The sequence below is a fragment of the Scyliorhinus torazame genome, chromosome 12, assembly GCF_047496885.1.
Source record: "Scyliorhinus torazame isolate Kashiwa2021f chromosome 12, sScyTor2.1, whole genome shotgun sequence".
Taxonomy (NCBI): domain Eukaryota; kingdom Metazoa; phylum Chordata; class Chondrichthyes; order Carcharhiniformes; family Scyliorhinidae; genus Scyliorhinus; species Scyliorhinus torazame.
In genome coordinates, this window is record NC_092718.1 from 17,431,693 (window position 1) to 17,450,942 (window position 19,250).

A 19,250-nucleotide genomic window follows, 5' to 3' on the forward strand; every position below is an offset into this window, starting at 1 on the left:
CCAGAGATTCAGGTCGACACCCCTGGGACCCGGATTCAAATCCCACCTTGGCCGATGGTGAAATTGTTGCGTCAGCCTAAGTGATTGTGCTCAAGTCTCTGGAGTGGTTCTTCAGCCCAGTGATCTTCTGACACAGCAGCGAGACTGATACCATTGAGCCATCACTGCCACCTTTTTAATAAGGTGTCAATTCAGGAGGGCACACAGCTGTCTCTGCCCTAAAATAACCGGCACACTAAGGACTCTGTAAGCGGCGACTTTGAGATGGACGTTAATGTAAATGGATAATGCTCCTCACTTATTGTCTGGTATAAGCGGGTGCCTATTCTAAATGTGAATGTTTTGATTGTTCGGGGTTTGGATCTATAAAGGGCTCTTGTACAAGCAGCTGCCCAGCACTTCTGAGGGACCAACACTTGCCTGTTGCTGTTTTCGGCTTTTCTTTAATTACAGGAAAAATGGGACTGTTGTATTCCTCAAACTGTCTCATTCAGGCAGGCAGAGGGCTCTCTCAGTTCATTAGGGTCCAGTGTCAGGTCAGCCTGTCTGTGCAACACTGCGTCCAATAAAAGCAGATCGCAGCGGAGTGAGAATCCACGACAATGTGTTGGAAAGGATAGATCTTGCTCTTGCCTGTGAACTGGTGCAATTTGCCCTGTAAATCACGAGAAATGAAGTCATCCGCGAACAAATAGAACTTCACATTTCACATGTGACAGGACTGCGAGAATGGATAGTTATGGTGGTCGAGACAGGCCGCCCTTCGGAAAATGTGCGTGGCACGGTAGTTTTCACTATTTGACTGCCAAATATTTCCCTCGGCGCAGCCCTTCAAAGTTGACTAGCAGCAACATGAGTTATTCTGACATCTGCAGTAAGTGATTATTTTACTCTGTCTTTTGATCTCAGTCCTGTTACCTGCGCCCCCCCCCCCCCCTCCTCCCCTGCTACACGTCCACATCCCTGTACTGTACTGTAACTGTGGCTGTAATCATGCCCCTCCCAGCAGGGTGAGGTACCAACCGAAGTTGGCGGCTGCCCATATTACAATCACGATAGTGCCAGGCTGAGACCTCGACCTGCAGGATTGCATCTACCATTACTTACAACCACTTGGTTGGACAGAACTTGAGCGTTGCTGAAAAAGGAGCCATGACGCCAAAGTTTTTCATCTCTCACTCATCAGGTCAAACATGGGAATTTTTCTTTTTCTTTATTCTTTCATGGGATGTGGGGGTCGTTGGCAAGGCCGGCATCTGTTGCCCATCCCTAATTGCCCTCGAACCTTGAGTCCACCACATTGCCTTGGGGCTGGAGTCACATGTAGGACAGGCCAGGTATGGGCAGCAAATTTCCTTCCCTAAAGGGCATTAGTGAACCAAGAGCCAACAATGGTTTCCATGGTCATCATTACTGAGACTAGCTTTATAATTCCAGATTGTAACTTGACTTCAAATTCCATCAGCTGCCATGGTGGGAGTGGAACCCTGTTCCCCACAACATTTGCCAGGATGTCTTGCATTACTGGCCCAGTGACATTACCAGTACGTCGTCCACTCCCGCCGAATGAAAATTTCAAACAAATACAGCAATTTGTCCTTCAGGAGAAAAGGGTTGCTGATTGGTCGGCAGGTTGACTCTGGCTGACGAGGTCTGGGGGCCGCAAAGAGTTTGGGAAGCCCATAGTGCCCCGTTGCTGTCTCCATGGCACTGCCTCGACCAATCAGAGTTGATTTGCCAACCAACCAGAACCACCTTCCTCCCGCAGTGTAAATTGTTGTGATCGCCTGATCGTTCTGATGAGTCCAAGATGAAAAACTTCCGCACCGTGTCTCTCTTTTCTGTTCTCACCGTTTCTTTAAAACATTTGTTGCACTTCGCTAATAAAAAGGCGAAACACAAACATGAATTTTCAGCAGCTGATTTAGCAGGATGAAAATGTTCCCCCAATATTATCGGGGCTAAATTTCACCGGTGAGAAAATATAAACTTATAGATAATCTGATGAGTCCTTCCAGGTCATTTTGATCGAGCCGTGAAGAAGGCTTATACTGTGTTGGTGTTTATTAACAGGGGGCTTGAGTTTAAGAGCCGCGGGGTTATGCTGCAACTATACATATTTGGAGTATTGCGTGCAGTTCTGGTCACATCAGTATAGGAAGGATGTGGAAGCATTGGAAAGGGTGCAAAGGAGATTTACTAAGATGCTGCCTGATTTGCAGGACAGGTCTTATGAGGAAAGGTTGAGGGAGCAAGGGCTTTTCTCTTTGAAGCGGAGAATGATGAGAGGCGACTTAATAGAGGTTTATAAGATAATGAGGGGGATAGATAGAGTGGATGTTCAGAGACTATTTCCTCGGGTGGATATAGCTGTTACAAGGGGGCATAACTATAAGATTCAGGGTGGGAGATATAGGAGGGATGTCCGAGGTAGGTTCTTTACACAGAGAGTGGTTAGGGTGTGGAATGGACTGCCTGCTGTGATAGTGGAGTCGGACACTTTAGGAACTTTCAAGCGGCTATTGGATAGGAACATGGAGCACACCAGAATGAAGGAATGGGATAGCTTGATCTTGGTTTCGGACAATGCTCGGCACAACATCGAGGGCCGAAGGGCCTGTTCTGTGCTGTACTGTTCTATGTTCTATGGCTCAATGACATTGTATAATTAGCCAGTTCACTATCTTTGGTGTGCTGTAATTAACTTTATGCCTCAGAGTCAGAATATTATGGGTTCAAGCACCACTGTGGGAACCTAAACATGTATTCCAGACTGACACTCCCAGTGTATTACTGCAAGGGGGGTGGGGGTGCAGCATTGTTGGAGGTGCAGACTTTAAGTTGAGAAGGTTAAACCCTCTATGGTGAACGCATAAAAATCCCATGGACACTGTGTGCTGTATTCCCAAAGCCTGGCGACCAAGGACTTGTCACAAACAACATCTTACTCACTATCTGAGCATCTATTACATGCCTGTACTCTACCCGCACTCTGCTGAGAACTCGGTCATGTGACCTCTTAAGTAACCACGTCATCGCGTGACCACTCGGTCGACAGCCACTGTTTGACGATGAGCAGAGCCTGGTGCCCGGATCACTATTTATCCTTCAACCAACATCACTTAAAAGAGATTATCTGATGTTTGGATTGGATTTGGATTTGGATTTTGTTTATTGTCACGTGTACCGAGGTACAGTGAAAAGTATTTTTCTGTGAGCAGCTCAACAGATCATTAAGTACATGGAATGGAAAGGGAATAAAAGAAAATACATAATAGGGCAACACAAGGTATACAATGTAACTACGTAAGCACCGGCATCGGATGAAGCATACAGGGTGTAGTGTTAATGAGGTCAGTCCATAAGAGGGTCATTTAGGAGTCTGGTAGCAGCGGGGAAGAAGCTGTTTTTGAGTCTGTTCGTGCGTGTTCTCAGACTTCTGTATCTCCTGCCCAATGGAAGAAGTTGGAAGAGTGAGTAAGCCGGGTGGGAGGGATCTTTGATTATGCTGCCCGCTTTCCCCAGGCAGCGGGAGGTGTAGATGGAGTCAATGGATAGGAAGCAGGTTTGTGTGATGGACTGGGCTGTGTTCACGACTCTCTGACGTTTCTTGCGGTCATAGGCCGAGCAGTTGCCATACCAGGCTGTGATGGGATCTTGCTGTGTGTAAATTGGGCGCTGCATTTCCCACATTTCAACAAGTGGCTACACTTCAAAAGGTGCTTCACCAGGATATCCCGAGGTGGCCAAAGGTTCTGCAGAATTTTTTAATTTCGCATTCAGCTACAAGAGAGGGACACAGAAAGCTGAGGCAAATAAGACCATATTAGGCCACACGGCCCAACAAGTCTGCTCCACCATTCAATCATGGCTGATATTTTTCTCATCCCCATTCTCCTGCCTTCGCCCCATAACCCCTGATCCCCTTATTAATCAAGAATCTATCTATCTCTGCCTTAAACACACTCAATGATTTGGCCTCCACAGCCTTCTGCGGCAAAGAGTTCCACAGATTCACCACCCTCCGGCTGAAGAAATTCCTCCTCATCACTGTTTTAAAGGATCGTCCCTTTAGTCTGAGATTGTGTCCTCTGGTTCTAGTTTTTCCTACAAGTGGAAACATCCTCTCCACGTCCACTCTATCCAGGCCTCGCAGTATCCTGTAAGTTTCAATAAGATCCCCCCTTCATCCTTCTAAACTCCAGTGCGTACAGACCCAGAGTCCTCAACCATTTCTCATATGACAAGCTCTTCATTCCAGGGATCATTCTTGTGAACCTCCTCTGGACCCTTTCCAAGACCAGCACATCCTTCCTTAGGTACGAGGCCATAAACTGCTCACAATACTCCAAATGGGATCTGACCAGAGCCTTATACAGCCTCAGAAGTACATCCCTGGTCTTGTATTCTTGCCCTCTCGACATGAATGCTAACATTGCATTTGCCTTCCTAACTGTCGACTTAACCTGCACGCTAACCTCAAGAGAATCGTGAACAAGGACTCCCAAGTCCTTTTGTGCTTCTGATTTCTGAAGCATTTCCCCATTTAGAAAATAGTCGATGCCTCCATTTCTGCTTCAGAACAGAGCTTCTAAAGGTTGTCTAATATTGTGGATGCCGGGGGACTGTTATGTGGTATTAATCTTGTGCGGGATTCCAACAGTATTAGCGCTGTAAGAGCAAAGCTTAAGTAGTTTATAATTGGTGCCTCTACCAAGGGATTAGTCTGAAACCTTGAAATTGTTAAACTAAATTTACAATAAATGTTCACATTATTCCCATTTGATTGAAGGGATTTTTATTGTATCTGGTGCTTGCACCACAGATAACGTCTCCATGGTAGACGCAAGGACAGAAACCACTTGCCATTCTCTGGGCACGAGAGTGGTTGGAGTTTCAAAGTGGTTTCACTGCTTCCACGCCCACACTTGATTCGAGCAATGCTCTGTCTGGATGGTAACATTTATTCTCCATCAGAGGTGAAGGATGCATGGTGCAAGCGGTATGGTGCAAGCGGTATGGTGCAAGTGGTATGGTGCAAGCGGTATGGTGCAAGTGGTATGGTGCAAGTGGTATGGTGCAAGCGGTATGGTGCAAGCGGTATGGTGCAAGCGGTATGGTGCAAGCGGTATGGTGCAGGCGGTATGGTGCAAGCGGTATGGTGCAAGCGGTATGGTGCAAGCGGTATGGTGCAGGCGGTATGGTGCAGGCGGTATGGTGCAGGCGGTATGGTGCAGGCGGTATGGTGCAAGCGGTATGGTGCAAGCGGTATGGTGCAAGCGGTATGGTGCAAGCGGTATGGTGCAGGCGGTATGGTGCAAGCGGTATGGTGCAAGCAGTATGGTGCAAGCGGTTTCGCCCCAACTTTCAAAAGAGAGCCGCGTGTTTATTTGTACGGGGAACAATTTCATTGCTGAGGAGAGAGAGAGTGGGACACATTGGATAAGCAATGGGCATCCTTGGCTAGTGAATGGGCCGCACGAGAGGCCCTCCTTCATCACTGTGAGCCGCAAGATCGAAATCAGGTTTCTTCACTAACCAGGAATAAAGTTAAACACATTTAATACATATTGAATATTTCATAATGAGTTATGGAAAATGCTTAATCATTTTTGTATGAACAGAACGTAGACCAAGTCGGGCCAGCAGCATGGGTTCAATTCCCGTACCAGCCTCCCCGAACAGGTGCCGGAATGTGGTGACTAGGGGCTTTTCACAGTAGCTTCATTTGAAGCCTACTTGTGACAATAAGCGATTTTCATTTCATTTCATTTTCAACTGTCACCAACTTCAAATGGTAAAAACAAAGTGTGGAATTCTCCTTGGCCTGACGGCAAAATCGGGATCGACGATCCGGCGGAGAATGGCTTCCGACGCCGGAATTGGGGCAGGCGCCGGTTTGATGGCGGTTCGCGATGTTCCGCCCCCTCCAAATCGGCGGCATCGGGACGCACGGAGTCGCAAGGCCGTTGGCGCGTCATCAGCTGACCCGCCCCCGACGGGCTGAGTTCCCGACGGCGGGGGCCACGTGCGGTCCCAGAGGTCGGGAACCTGCCGTGCCGGCTGCAGACGGTGTCCAGCGCCGCCACACTCGGCCGGGATCCGTGCCGCTGGCCGGGGGCGCGTCTGCGCGGGCTGGGGCGAGTGGTGGGGGGGTGGGCAGGGGGTGGGCTGTGGGGTCAGGGTGGGCGTGTATGCAGTCCAGCCAGGCCGCCGCTGTGTTTTCCGGCGTGACCGGTGCAGCTGGTCAGCCTGGGAACCGGCGATTCTCCAGCCATTTTCTGCACGATCCGCGGGTGTTTCACACGCCGCCGGTGCTAGCCCCTCACCGGTACCGGAATCGGCGAGGGGTTCGTGCAGAAACGGGAGAACCCAGCCCAAAATATTGAGTCATACCGGGAGGGAAAGAAACTACGCGGACAGAAGTCGGTGAAAGTGTCAACCCTGCGCGTGGGCAACGGTCAACAAAATGTCTCGTGTGATGCACTCAGAACCCAGGTGGGCCACCTGTGGCCCCCGGGCCGCACGACTGGAGAGTTCTTTAATGGAGCTGCAACAGGGAGGCAGGGTCAAATGGCCTCCTTGTGTTTCGTATGATCCTGTGCTTTACAGGGCAAGGTTTCGTTGGTTTGTTATTCATCATGACATTGTGAGCCTGTTACAGAAACATGTAGCTGTGATTTTGTCACAAGGAGAACATTCTCGGTGAATGGGTTTACAATGGCACGGCAGATGGGGAGCTTTGCCCTTCTCCTGCCCGTCTCTAGGTTAAACTTTGGTGAGGTAAAGGGTGTTGGACGTCCAACATTTCATTGTCAGGCGGACATGGGTCACCAGAGGGGACTTTCACTGTCATGTGCCCGTTGCCACCGAATGTTGGCTGGCACCTGGGGATCGGTACTAACACGGTGCCTCCGCTTGCTTTGCAGATGTCATGGCGCCCACAGTATCGCAGCTCCAAGTTTCGGAATGTTTACGGGAAGGCAGCCAGCAGGGAGCACTGCTTCGACGGCATCTCCATCACCAAGAACGTCCACGACAACCACTTCTGTGCCATCAACCCCAAGTTCCTCGCCATAGTGACGGAGGCTGCCGGCGGAGGCTCCTTTCTCGTCATTCCACTGGAACAGGTAAGAAGCATTTCCACGGCAAGGTGAAGCCATGGCAACCTCAGGCACAGGCAGCATCACGCTGTAGTTTGTACAGGAAGTCGGATTCGCTGCCAGACCCTCTCTCAGAACCGCCCACCCAGTGAAGAAAAATAAACAAATTAAGCAGTGACTGGGAATGCTTCTAAAGTCCCAACTCGGAAACATCCCTGATAGCGCAAATACGATTAAAGAGTGTTATAGCTGTAAAGAAGGGATTCAGGCCGGTGTTCCTGTTAGAGGGATTACTGGGACACAGAACGTTACCATGGTCAGAGGAGATCAGGGAAAGAGGGGGATAGAGAGATACAAAAATATTTGCTCATTTTTATTTCTGTGTGCAGATTGGCTGCAATTTGTTCAGGCAGTGATTCAAAAATACTTAATTGGCCTGCAAAGTGCTTTGAGAGGCCAGCTGGTCGTGAATCATAGAATTTACAGTGCAGAAGGAGGCCATTCAGCCCATCGAGTCTGCACCAGCCCTTGGAAAGAGCGCCCTACCCAAGCCCACACCTCCACCCCATAACCCAGTAACCCCACCTAACCTTTTTGGACACTAAGGGGCGATTTATCACGGCCAATCCACCAAACCTGCACATCTTTGGACTGTGGGAGGAAACCGGAGCACCCGGAGGAAACCCACGCAGACACGGGGAGAACGTGCAGACCCCGCACAGACAGTGACCCAAGCCGGGAATCGAAACCGGGACCCTGGAGCTGTGAAGCAACAGTGATAACCACTGTGCTACCGTGCTATATAAATGCAAGTTATTTTGCTGCAAGGGTCAAATCTCTGATGTAGCTTTTTCTCACAGAGCGTGGACCCCCCCCAGAGTCGGCATTAAGAATTACAGGAAATCCCTCGTAACCGTGCCGTGTGAGAGTTCAGGTCGTCTCGGGCCAGCTGTGGAGGTGACGCAATCCAGCTGGATCTCTGCCCGGCGCCCCCTCCCCTCCCCTCCCCTCCCCACCCCACCGTGGGGGAGGGGGAGGAGGGGTTGGGGGGCGCCCAGCCAGCAGTTACAGGACACAGCTACCTGCGCTGTGAGACAGGTTAACACAGACCCCGCTACAGTGCACCGAATTAGAGAGCAAAGGGATCAGAAAGCAAACAGCTTCACAGCTGGGGGGGGGCGGAGAGCTGAGAAAGGAATACACGGGCAGGGGAGGCATAAAACTGGGGGACAAAAGACCGGCTACAATCAAAGGTTCTGCCGATGTGTGAGGAGCTCAGGAATTCGCTATGTACCCAGAGTGCCCACCCCCTCATTTAGTGTAAAACATTGTGATCCCTAAGTCAGGACTTTCCAACAAATGTTACGCAGCACGATGCTACACCCCTCACTACATTTCATGCACTTTGGTTTAATTAAAAAACATCCCCCACTCTCCTGGATGTACCCCCCCCCCCCCCATCCCATCCACCACCCCACATAATCCACACTGAGTGAAAATTACAACCTAATACATGGAGTCCCGTGGGAGCAGCCAGTCATAGATGGCACTGGACCCCCCAAAAAAAGAAATTATCCACACAGGTGCCCCACGTTTTAATGGAAAAGATGTCAGTTTAAATGAATTCTCCAGCAGGAATGTGTCAACAACAGGCCCCGGCGATCCCATAGCAACAGGCATTCAACCCACAATGCCAGCTGCCTGGAATGGGTCATTTATTTAATCTGCGGTTCGCGCCAGCCTGTAATTCTTCACAATGGTGAGGGAAAAGCGCTTTGCTTTCTTTGTTCCATTTGCGTTAATCACACACAGTCGTCCCCAGCAGCCCAAAAACCCACCACCTCCATGGGCCAGATGGAGAGAAGGTGGGGGGGGCGGGGGGGGGGGGGGGGGGGGGGGGGGTGTCACTGGACCATTAACCCAGAGACCTAGGCTAACGATCGGGAGGCAAAATACCTCCCACGACAGCTGGGGGAATTGAAATTCAGTTCATTAAATAAATCTGGAATTGCAAAGCTAACCTCGGCAATAGTGGCCAGGAAACCAGGGCGGCACATGGGGCACAGTGGTCAGCACAGCTGCCTCACGGCGCCAGGGATCCGGGGTTCAATTCCGGCCTCGGGTGACTGGCTGTGCGGAGTCTGCACGTTCTCCCCGTGTCTGCGTGGGTTTCCTCCGGGTGCTCCGGTTTCCTCCCACAGTCCAAAGATGTGCAGGTTAGGTGGATTGAACATGCGAAGGTGGCTGTGGTGATCCTTGTGAGGGGTTTCCAGGACGAAGGGCGTAGCAATCACAAAGATGCACAAAGCTATTTTGAAGAACTTAACTAATTTTATTAAGACTACTAAATTTGAGTTCGACACTTATTCTGAATAGCAAACATACATGTAAGAATTAAACTACACTCACTAACACTATCTCTATCTACTAATTATAACAATTATATCTTAACTAACTCTGCAATAAACTGTGAATCTTATCTTCAGATACAGTCTAAACTCCTCCCCTTAGCTTAAGAGCCAGTGCAATTTATAGTACTGTCCCTGGGCAGCACGGTAGCATAGTGGTTAGCACAATTGCTTCACAGCTCCAGGGTCCCAGGTTCGATTCCCGGCTTGGGTCGCTGTCTGTGCGGAGTCTGCACATCCTCCCCGTGTGTGCGTGGGTTTCCTCCGGGTGCTCCGGTTTCCTCCCACAGTCCAAAGATGTGCGGGTTAAGTGGATTGGCCATGCTAAAAAAAAAATTGCCCCTTAGTGTCCAAAATTGCCGTTAGGGTGGGGTTACTGGGTTATGGGGATAGGGTGGGGGGTATGGGCTTGGGTAGGGTGCTCTTTCCAAGAGCCGGTGCAGACTCGATGGGCCAAATAGCCTCCTTCTGCACTGTAAATTCTATGATTCGCTCCCCCTAGTGGCTAGGCTGAACATAACATTAACTCCTCACATGCTGTATAATATCACAGTGGTATCATGACCGGTACAGGCTTGGAGGGCTGAAGATTCCTGTGCTGTATTGTTCTTTGTTCTTACGTTTCTCCCTAGTGACCAAAAAGGTTAGGTGGGGTGACTGGGTTATGGGGATGGGGGCTGTGGGCTGAGTTAGGTGCTCTTTCCAAGGGTTGGTGCAGATATGATGCCAACATTGTGGAAAGATTAGGGAATAAATCTGCCGCAATAGTTCACCATTCCTGAAAAGGATTTCAATTCCAATGTATTTTTGGGGGTCAGCGTATCTTTAATGACTTTGATCTTCTCCTCCAAAGACCTGAATCCTAAGTGTGTCACTTCATGAGCTCAAAACGTACATTTTTCCCTTTTCAGCCTTACTCCGTCCTTTCAAAAATCTTTTTAAAAACTTCTTCGAGAGTTGCCAGTTGCTCCTTTTCAGATGCTCCTGTAATCAGTACATCATCGAGATAGACAATCACGGGGGAAGCACGGTGGCGCAGTGGTTAGCACTGCTGCCTCAGGGCGCCGAGGTCCCAGGTTCGATCCCGGCTCTGGGCCCCTGTCCGTGTGGAGTTTGCACATTCGCCCCGTGTTTGCGTGGGTTTCGCCCCCACAACCCAAAGATGTGCAGGGTAGGTGGATTGGCCGCGCTAAATTGCCCCTTAATTGGAAAAATTGAATTGGGTATGAAAAAAAAGAGATAGACAATCACCGCGCGAAGGTCCTGTAGTAAACGTTCCATCGTGCACTGGAATAGCGCACAGGCAGATGAGACTCTGAAGGGTAACTGGGTAGATTGGTATAAGCCTGTGTTGGTATTTATGGTAACAAATTACCTGAGAGTTTTGTCTTACTCTCTAATTGTTGGTATGCATCACTCACATCAAGTTTGGTGTAAGTTAAACCTCCTGCTAATTTAGAGTACAAATCTTCAATTCTTGGTGTTGGGTTCCAACCCAATTTGGCTGCTTGATTCACAGTTAGTTTGTCGTCTCCGCGTATTCTGATGATTCCATCCTGCTTCACAACTGGCACGATTGGAGCCGCCCACTCTGAAAACTGTACAGGTTTGACGATACTTAATTCTTCTGGTCGATTAAGTTGCGATTCAGCATTCACCTATAAGGCATAGGGGATGGATCGAGCTCTGAAAAACTTGGGCGTGGCCTCTGGATCCATGTTGATCTTTGCTTCAAGGCCCTGCATCTTGCCCAACACGTTTTGGAAAACTCTCTTTTTGTATAAAGTTAGAGTACCCAATTATTTTATTTTTCCAATTAAAGGGCAATTTAGCGTGGCCAATTCACCTATCCTGCACATCTTTGGGTTGTGGGGATGAAACCCATACAGACACAGGGAGAATGTGCAAACTCCACACGGACAGTGACCCGGGGCCGGGATCGAACCCGGGTCCCCGGCGCCGTGAGGCAGCAGTGCTAACCACTGCGCCTCCGTGCCCACTTTCGTTTTGGAAAACACTTGATTTTTTAAAAAAATGTCATGAAGACCTCGTCCGTTAATATAATGACTCAGAGGAAAGTTGCTGTAAACGGAGAAGGATTTATTTACATATTTACCATAGTTTGCGTAAAATAGCATCTCACTCCCAGAGCAATCCTAACTGGGAGGTCGTGTCTCACTGGGCCTTGAGTTGGCCCTGCTTTAATACCTCGCTCATAACATGCCCCAGATGGTTGGCCTCCGTCCCCTATTGGGGAGCCCGTGCCCCATGTGTCCCACGGGGCGTCAATGATTGTTTCCCATGGTCCACCACGGGGTTATGACAGTTCATGTGGAAGATCTGCAGCCAATTTAATTCAATTAGGCAAAGCCATTCCCAGCCCATCAGACTGGCCCCGCCCCCCGCCACCCCCCCCCCCCCCCAATTATTATCGGGAGTTGAGTTGACTTGAACACATGGAGCTGGATTCTCCGATTTGGAGACTATGTCCTGACGCCGACGTGGGAACGGTGACATTTACGACCGAGAAAACGGTGCAAACGCCCACTGATCCTCCTTCTGGTGGGGGGGCCTAGCATGCTGGCAGCTTAGAGCAGCCGGCTCTAGCTGCCGATACGGCCGGAGAATTGCCGGATCCATGGCCGCGCCGGGCAACATGGCACCAGCTGCGCGCAGACCTGGCCTGACAAAGTGGCCCCCTTAGGCCAGGCTCGCCATCGCCGGACCACCCCGCACCTGTGCCCCCCGCCCGCGGATGGGCTCTCCCCCCGTCTGTGGTGGCGCTGAACTGGGTCCGCAGCCGCCTCACCGTGTTCCTGGAAACAAATAGCATGGGTGACCCACGCCGTCAGGAACTGGGTCCATCAGGGGCGTAGCATTTGGGGGAGGCCCTCAGATGACATCCTGAGGCCGTCCGGCGTTTTGGAGGGGGGCAGGGCATCACCAAAGCGGTGCCAGCCCCAATTCCGGTGCCAACGGGTTTCTCCGCTGGTCGCCGAACGCGATTTCGGCGTGGGAGATCGGGGAATCCCCCCATCATCTTCTGACTCAGGGCAAGAAAGCTGCCAGCAAGTTTCTAAATGAGGGCTCCACAAAACACAATCTCTGGAAGTTTCCTGTCTCTGCCGGTTTCCACCAGCTCCACATTTTCCTATTCGCACTCCGTGAACTGGCCAGCAGCCACTGGCAACTGTGTCCAAATGGGAGGGATCGGCCGTGGGCAGAAGTATTTGTAGACTCTGTTCCACTGCAAAGGACACTGAGTTCTCCCCAGTGGAGGGAGAAGGTTCATCAGGCCCGGGATTCTCCGAAATCCTGGCCAAGTGTTGACGCCGGCGTAAACACCGACCGGAGTGCTGTAAGCCGGCCTCAACGGGCCTCCTGGCCCAGTTATTCTCCGGATTCCAGGGGACTAGAACGGTGCCAGAGTGCTGTACGCTTCTCCGGTGCCGAAAGCCGGCCCTGCACGGCCGTCTCCGCGACGGCCCCCGCGCAGCATGGCGGAGCCCTCCGGGGGCCCGGCGCGGAGGAACCTAGGCCCTCCCCGGAATGCGCGCCCGCCGATCGGTAGCCCCCGATCGGGGGCCTGGCCACCGTGGAGGCCCCCCCCCCTCTGGAGTCGGCTCCCCCCCCCCCCCCCCCCGCCCCCCCCACCAGGACGGCCCCGCAGCCGGAACGCCGAGGTCCTGCCGGGTAGCACCATATGTTAACCACGCCGGCGGGACTCGGTCCGTCGAGCGTGGAGAATCGCCGGGGGGAGTGGGGGGGCGGGGGGGGGGCACTTTCAACGGCCCCCGACCGGTGCGACGGCGACCGCGGGGGCGCGATTGGCATTGATTCTCCGGTCGCCGGATAATCGGCGGCCCAGTGTCGGAGTGGCGTGGCGGGTTTCTCGCGGCCCCCCCGCCGATTCTCCGACCCGGCACGGGCTGGGAGAATCCCGGCCCAGGTCTTACCTGCGCCACCCGACAGTATTTTTCAGTGCGTGATGAGCCCCTATCTAGTGTAACGACTCAGCAGAGAAACCTGGAAGTGTTTACTGGGAGAGCAAGGGGCGATTTGGGGGCATTCCCATAAAATCCCGTAGAATCCCTGCAGTGCAGAAGGAGGACATTCGGCCCATTAAGTCTGCACCAACCCTATAAAAGAACACTCTAACCTAGCCCAACTCCCCTGTTCTATCCCCATAACTCTACCTAACCTTTAGACACTAGGGGTCAATTTAGCATGGCCAACCCACCTAACCAGCTGCCAAGCGAGCTCCTACACAGAAGCGGCCCACGTTGGAGTGACTGTGCGAAGTCTGCACGTTCTCCCCGTGTGTGCGTGGGTTTCTTCCGGGTGCTCCGGTTTCCTCCCACAGTCCAAAGATGTGCAGGTTAGGTGTGGTTATGGGGATAGGGCGGGGGAGTGGGCTTAGATCGGGTGCTCTTTCGGCGGGTTGTGCAGACTCGATGGGCTGAATGGCCTCCTACTGCGCTGTTGGGATTCTATAATTCTATAGTGCTGGGAATCCTGCTCCTGCGGCAGACGGCACTGCCTGGGTCAAAGGTTTAGCTTCCTGTTAATCGACATCGCAAGGGAACAGAGGTTCCAAAACGAAGCGTCTGCCACGGCGGCCAGAGATAGTGAAAGATCTGAGCAGGGTTGTAATTTACAACGGACTGCGGGCCGGCACTGACTGCTTCTGTCAGCTAATTGTTTGGAGTAGATTGAATGAGAATGTGGGTGGCTGCTTATCAGTGAGGTTCTGCTTTCAGACCAGGGCGGAGGAGGGACGCAGGGCTGGGAGACAGACACCAGCGACAGCGCCCAGATTCCGAGGCAGAGGCAGGGTTGGGTCAGAATAATAAGTGTGGAGGTTGACAAAAGTTTACTCTCAGGAACAAGCAAGCTGTTTGTACACTAATTACAGTTTCATGTTGAGGATTGACACGGAGGGATTACAGGGACCACTGAGCGACGTCACGCTCGCTCACCACTGACCCTTTCAACCCACAGTCTGTACCAATAAAGAAACCCCATCTGTAAGGCAAAGCATTGCCCCCCCCCCCCTCATCTGTACCAGCTCAAAATGTGACAGCCAGCAATGCCAGCCTGTTACTGAAGGGCATGAGGTCTACTTGCTCAGCATTCTGAGGTTAAGTAGAGGTTCGTCAACAAATCCTTCTGAAGATATTCATAGGAATTGACTGAATCCCTTTTTTTGTATCGAGAAGGTGGGGGACGCAGAAATTTGGAAATGCGACAAATTGTGTGACAGCCGGAACACTTTTATGGACGCGTTGCTGAATCTCCGCTGGCCTTGCCCATGTTCAGTGACAAAGGTATCATGGTGCCCTTCTGAAACCGGGTGGGACAGGCCGAGCTCTGTAGAAACAACAGGCTAGCTGTGGCTCAGTGCGAAGTGCCCCCGCACCTGGGTCAGAAAGCTGTGGGTTCGATTCCCATTCCAGGATCTGAGTGTACCAGTCTAGGTCGATGCTAGCGGCGCAGTGCTGAGGGAATGCAGCACAGGCCGAGCTGCCAATTGTTCGAAGAGAGGTCAAATCGAGGGGCCCCATCTACCTGCCCGCGTGGATGTGAAAGATCCCAGGGCACTCTCTCGAGGAAGAGTGGGCGGCTGATTCCCGGTGTCCCAGCCAATCAACGTCGCGATAGGTCAGATTATCTGGTCGTTATTAGATTGCTGTTTATGCAAGTTTGCTGTGTGTTACAACAGTTCAAAAAGTACTTAATTGCCTGTGACGTGCTTGGGATGTCAGTGGTTGGGAAAGGTGATATATAAACGCAAGTCTTTTGTTTCAGGTGTTGCCGATGGAAGGCTGCAGCACCACCGCTGGTGGGAGTACGAACAGCAGCTGTTACTGGATGGACGGGGTGGAAAATCATAAGTAGCTCGGGAACCTCCCGTGGTTTTAAGTTTGGAAGGTGTGGCAAGGGCAGGGGAGGTGTGCCTACCAGCTGGGCGGTAATCTGCAAGGGCAGATTGCCCATCTGCTGTCTAAGCAATGCAATTTTCATTCCACTGAACCGACTGGATGAAAACAGGCGGGTGTTAAGAGTTGGAAGTTAAGCCAGTGTATTGCTAGAGGCTGAGGGAGGTTGAGTGCAGCCTTTGGACGAAGGGACAGATGAAGTGTTGATTTATAGAGGCAACACCACCACCCTGTGGAAGAACAATGAATAGCAGTTACGTGCGCAGCTACAGTAACGCACTGATCTCAACAGTTCCATTGTGTTCTCAGCTCAAGAATAGGTGTAAATAAGATATTTTAATATATTTTTTGAAAATGTATTCTTAAATCCCTCCATTTGCAAGTACTGGACCGAATTAGCTTTAGTGCTGCAAAACTAGCCTTGGTCAAATCAAGCTGTTTAGCACAGGGCTAAATCGCTGGCTTTGAAAGCAGACCAAGGCAGGCCAGCATCCCGGTTCAATTCCTGTAACAGCCTCCCTGAACAGGCGCCGGAATGTGGCGACTAGGGGCATTTCACAGTAACTTTATTGAAGACTACTTGTGACAATAAGCGATTTTCATTTCATTTCAACAATCTGAAATGAATGAAAACGATTTTCATTCATTTCAGATTGTTTGATTTGACCAAGGCTAGTTTTGCTGCACTAAAGCTAATTCGGTCCAGTACTTGCAAATGGAGGGATTTAAGAATACATTTTCAAAAAAAATGTTAAAATATCTTATTTATATCTGCAAATATCTTCAGGTCTAGGTTGATAAGAAGAAAGGAATAAGACTAACTGTGCCAGCACAGGAACAATGGGCCGAATGGCCTTCTCTGATCTGGGATTATAAAGTAACAATCTGTATTGCGCTGGGTTATCGACCTGCATTTATAGAGCACCTTCCTCAGCCTCAGGAACATCAGACGTACTTCCAACAAATGAAGCTCTTTTGCAACACTGTTACTGTTTTGTTATAAACCAGTTATTGGATACAGTAAGAAGTCTCACAACACCAGGTTAAAGTCCAACAGGTTTGTTTCCAATCACTAGTTTTCGGAGCGCTGCTCCTTCCTCAGGTGAAGGAACCTGAGGAAGGAGCAGTGCTCCGAAAGCTAGTGATTTGAAACAAACCTGTTGGACTTTAACCTGGTTCTTACTGTGCCCACCCCAGTCCAACGCCGGCATCTCCACATCAAGGTTATTGGATGTAAGAGAATTACAGAAACTCAAGCTATTGAATGGTGAACCTTTCATACATGGCTGCAAATCGGAACTAAAAGCAGCCATTATACAACAACCTATATTTATACAGGGCGGCACGGTAGCAGAGTGGTTAGCACAGTTGCTTCACAGCGCCAGGGTCCCAGGTTCGATTCCGGCTTGGGTCACTGTCTGTGCGGAGTCTGCACATCCTCCCCGTGTGTGCGTGGGTTTCCTCCGGGTGCTCCGGTTTCCTCCCACAGTCCAAAGATGTTCAGCTGTAGGTGGATTGACCATGATAAATTGCCCTTAGGTTAGGTGGGGTTTGCTGGGTTGCGGGGATAGGGTGGAGGTGTGAGCTTAGGTAGGGTGCTCTTTCCAAGGGCCGGTGCAGACTCGATTGGCCGAATGGCCTCCTTCTGCACTGTAAATTCTATGATTCTATGAAAATAAAATATGACCCAGAGTCGCAGATGGGTCTGATGACTTAAAGTTTGATCAAAGAGCTTGGTTTCCAGGAGCGTCTTAAAGGAGGAGAGCAAGTTAGGGAAGCAGAGAGAGATGGAGGGAGGGAGACTCTTCCAGAGCTGAGGGGCGGGCAACCTGCTGAAGGCCCAGCCAGCAATGGTGGAGCGATTAAAATCCAGGGTGCTCAAGAGATCAAGGTAGAAGAATGCAAAGATCCCGGTGGATTGTGGGGCCGAAGCACTTCTGCTGACACCCCGGCAGCGTGCCACTGCCAGACTGGTACCTTGGCACTGCCATCTGGGCACCCCGGCATTGCCACCCTGGCTCAGTTTGTTAATGCAGGAAATGAAGGGAAGTGTGGCCTTGATGCGGCATTCCTCACTGCGGCCAAAAACAGAGTCCTGTCTGATAGAGCACCGAGAACGACCCCGCGAAATGCGCCCAAAAAGGGACTCCTTTCCCCCCCCCCCCCCCCCCCCCCCCCGTTAAATCGCGCCCCCGGAGCCAGTGTAGGTCAGTGAGCACAGAAGCGATTGGTCAACAGAACCTGTTGTGAGTTAGGAAGGTATGGCTGGCCTCAAGGTTACAGGAGGGTAGGCTGTGGGAGAGTAGTCAGGCGGGCACTGGAATAGCCAGGTCAGAGGGAACAAAGACACCGACGAGGGTTTCAGCAGCCAATGAGCTGCGAGGGTTGAAGCCAGACAATGTATCAGAAGTGGAAATAGGCGGTCTTAGAGATGGTGCGAGTACGCGATTGGAAGCTCAGCTGGGGATCAAAGGTGACACCCAGGGTATGGGCAGACTGGCTTAATCGCAGACTGTTGCCACGAAGGGGGATGGAGTCAGTCACGAGGGAACAGAGTTTGGGCCGAAGACAATATATTGCCACACCAATTGGGAACTCTTATTTAAACATTACAGCGGTGCGAAGAATAACATTTAAGTTATTCTGTTTCTACATTATTACAGGAATATTTAATACCTGTCCACCAGGTTTATTATTGATTCTCATTGTTCTGAGCTCTGAGGGGGGGGGGGGGGGAAAGACATCCGTGTTTCACTAGAATATCATTAGACATCTCTAGATTTGAGTATTCCCGCACATTCCCAGCTGGGTTCCCACACACCCTCTGTAAATTGAGGTAATTAAAAACCCTGCCATCCGTTCCTCCTTTTACCACCCCCCCCCCCCCCCCCCCACCCCAACCTCCGTCATGCTCAATGACCTCTGTTGACCCCCAGTTAAGCAACCCCTCCAAATTTTAAAATTCTTATCCTTGTTTTCAAACCCCTCCCTGGCCTCACCCCCCACCCCCCCCCCACCCCCCACCCCCACCCCCGCCTCTGTCACCTCCTCCCACCCCACAAGCCTTCGAGACATTTACGGCCCTGTTGAATTCTGGCTCTCGAGCATCCCTGATTTTAAACGCTCCACCGCTGGTGACTGTACCTTCAGCGGTGTGTAGGCCCGAAGCTGGGGAGCCGCCTTCCTGAACCTGCCTCTCTACCCCACTTTCTTCATTTGAGGTGTTTCTTCGACTGAGGTCACTTGCCCTATTATTTCCTTAGATATCCGTCTGTGACATTATTTATTTTATAGTGACTCACCTTGGCGAATTTTACTCAATTTAAAGGCACTTTAACAATACAGGCTCTTTGCCTTACAGTTAAACATTCGAGGGCTCCCTATTTAGGTTTAGCAGAGAGTTATGTCCGATCTCATAGAGGTGTCATCCGGCAATACTTTTTAAAATGCAAGGTGGGAGGAGAATTCATGCAGAGATTTCAGTTCAGTGTAGAATGTGGAAACATCGTGCTGGGGCAGGACCTTGCGTGAGGATTTGGTACAAGCACATTGCTGGGCTGTTGGAGCGATTGCTTTAACCTACGTCAGACCTGAGCCTGGCCCCAGAGTGCAGGATGGGGAAAGCAGAAATCAGGGGGAAAACATTTTCCTCTCGAGTACCAGGTTGTCTGACCTGGGTGAAAGATACTTTTAAACCCCTTCGCCAAAAAAGCACGTCCTTTGAAAACAAAACACGTACCCTCTCCGTGATTATGAGGCATTCGCCTTGCAAGTTACTTCTACATTCACAGTTTTCACTG

At 50.9% G+C, this 19,250-nt stretch overlaps 1 protein-coding gene across 3 annotated transcripts in view; it reads left to right on the forward strand.

The window, feature by feature from the left end:
- The window catches only part of coro2ba (coronin, actin binding protein, 2Ba), a 241,835-nt gene that overhangs the window by 152,010 nt on the left and 70,575 nt on the right, over positions 1-19,250 (forward strand). For all 3 annotated transcript variants that reach the window (XM_072470477.1, XM_072470478.1, XM_072470476.1), the window contains exon 2: positions 6,930-7,130. In XM_072470477.1, the coding sequence (XP_072326578.1) occupies positions 6,930-7,130 (201 nt within the window). The remainder of the gene's footprint in view (positions 1-6,929; positions 7,131-19,250) is intronic.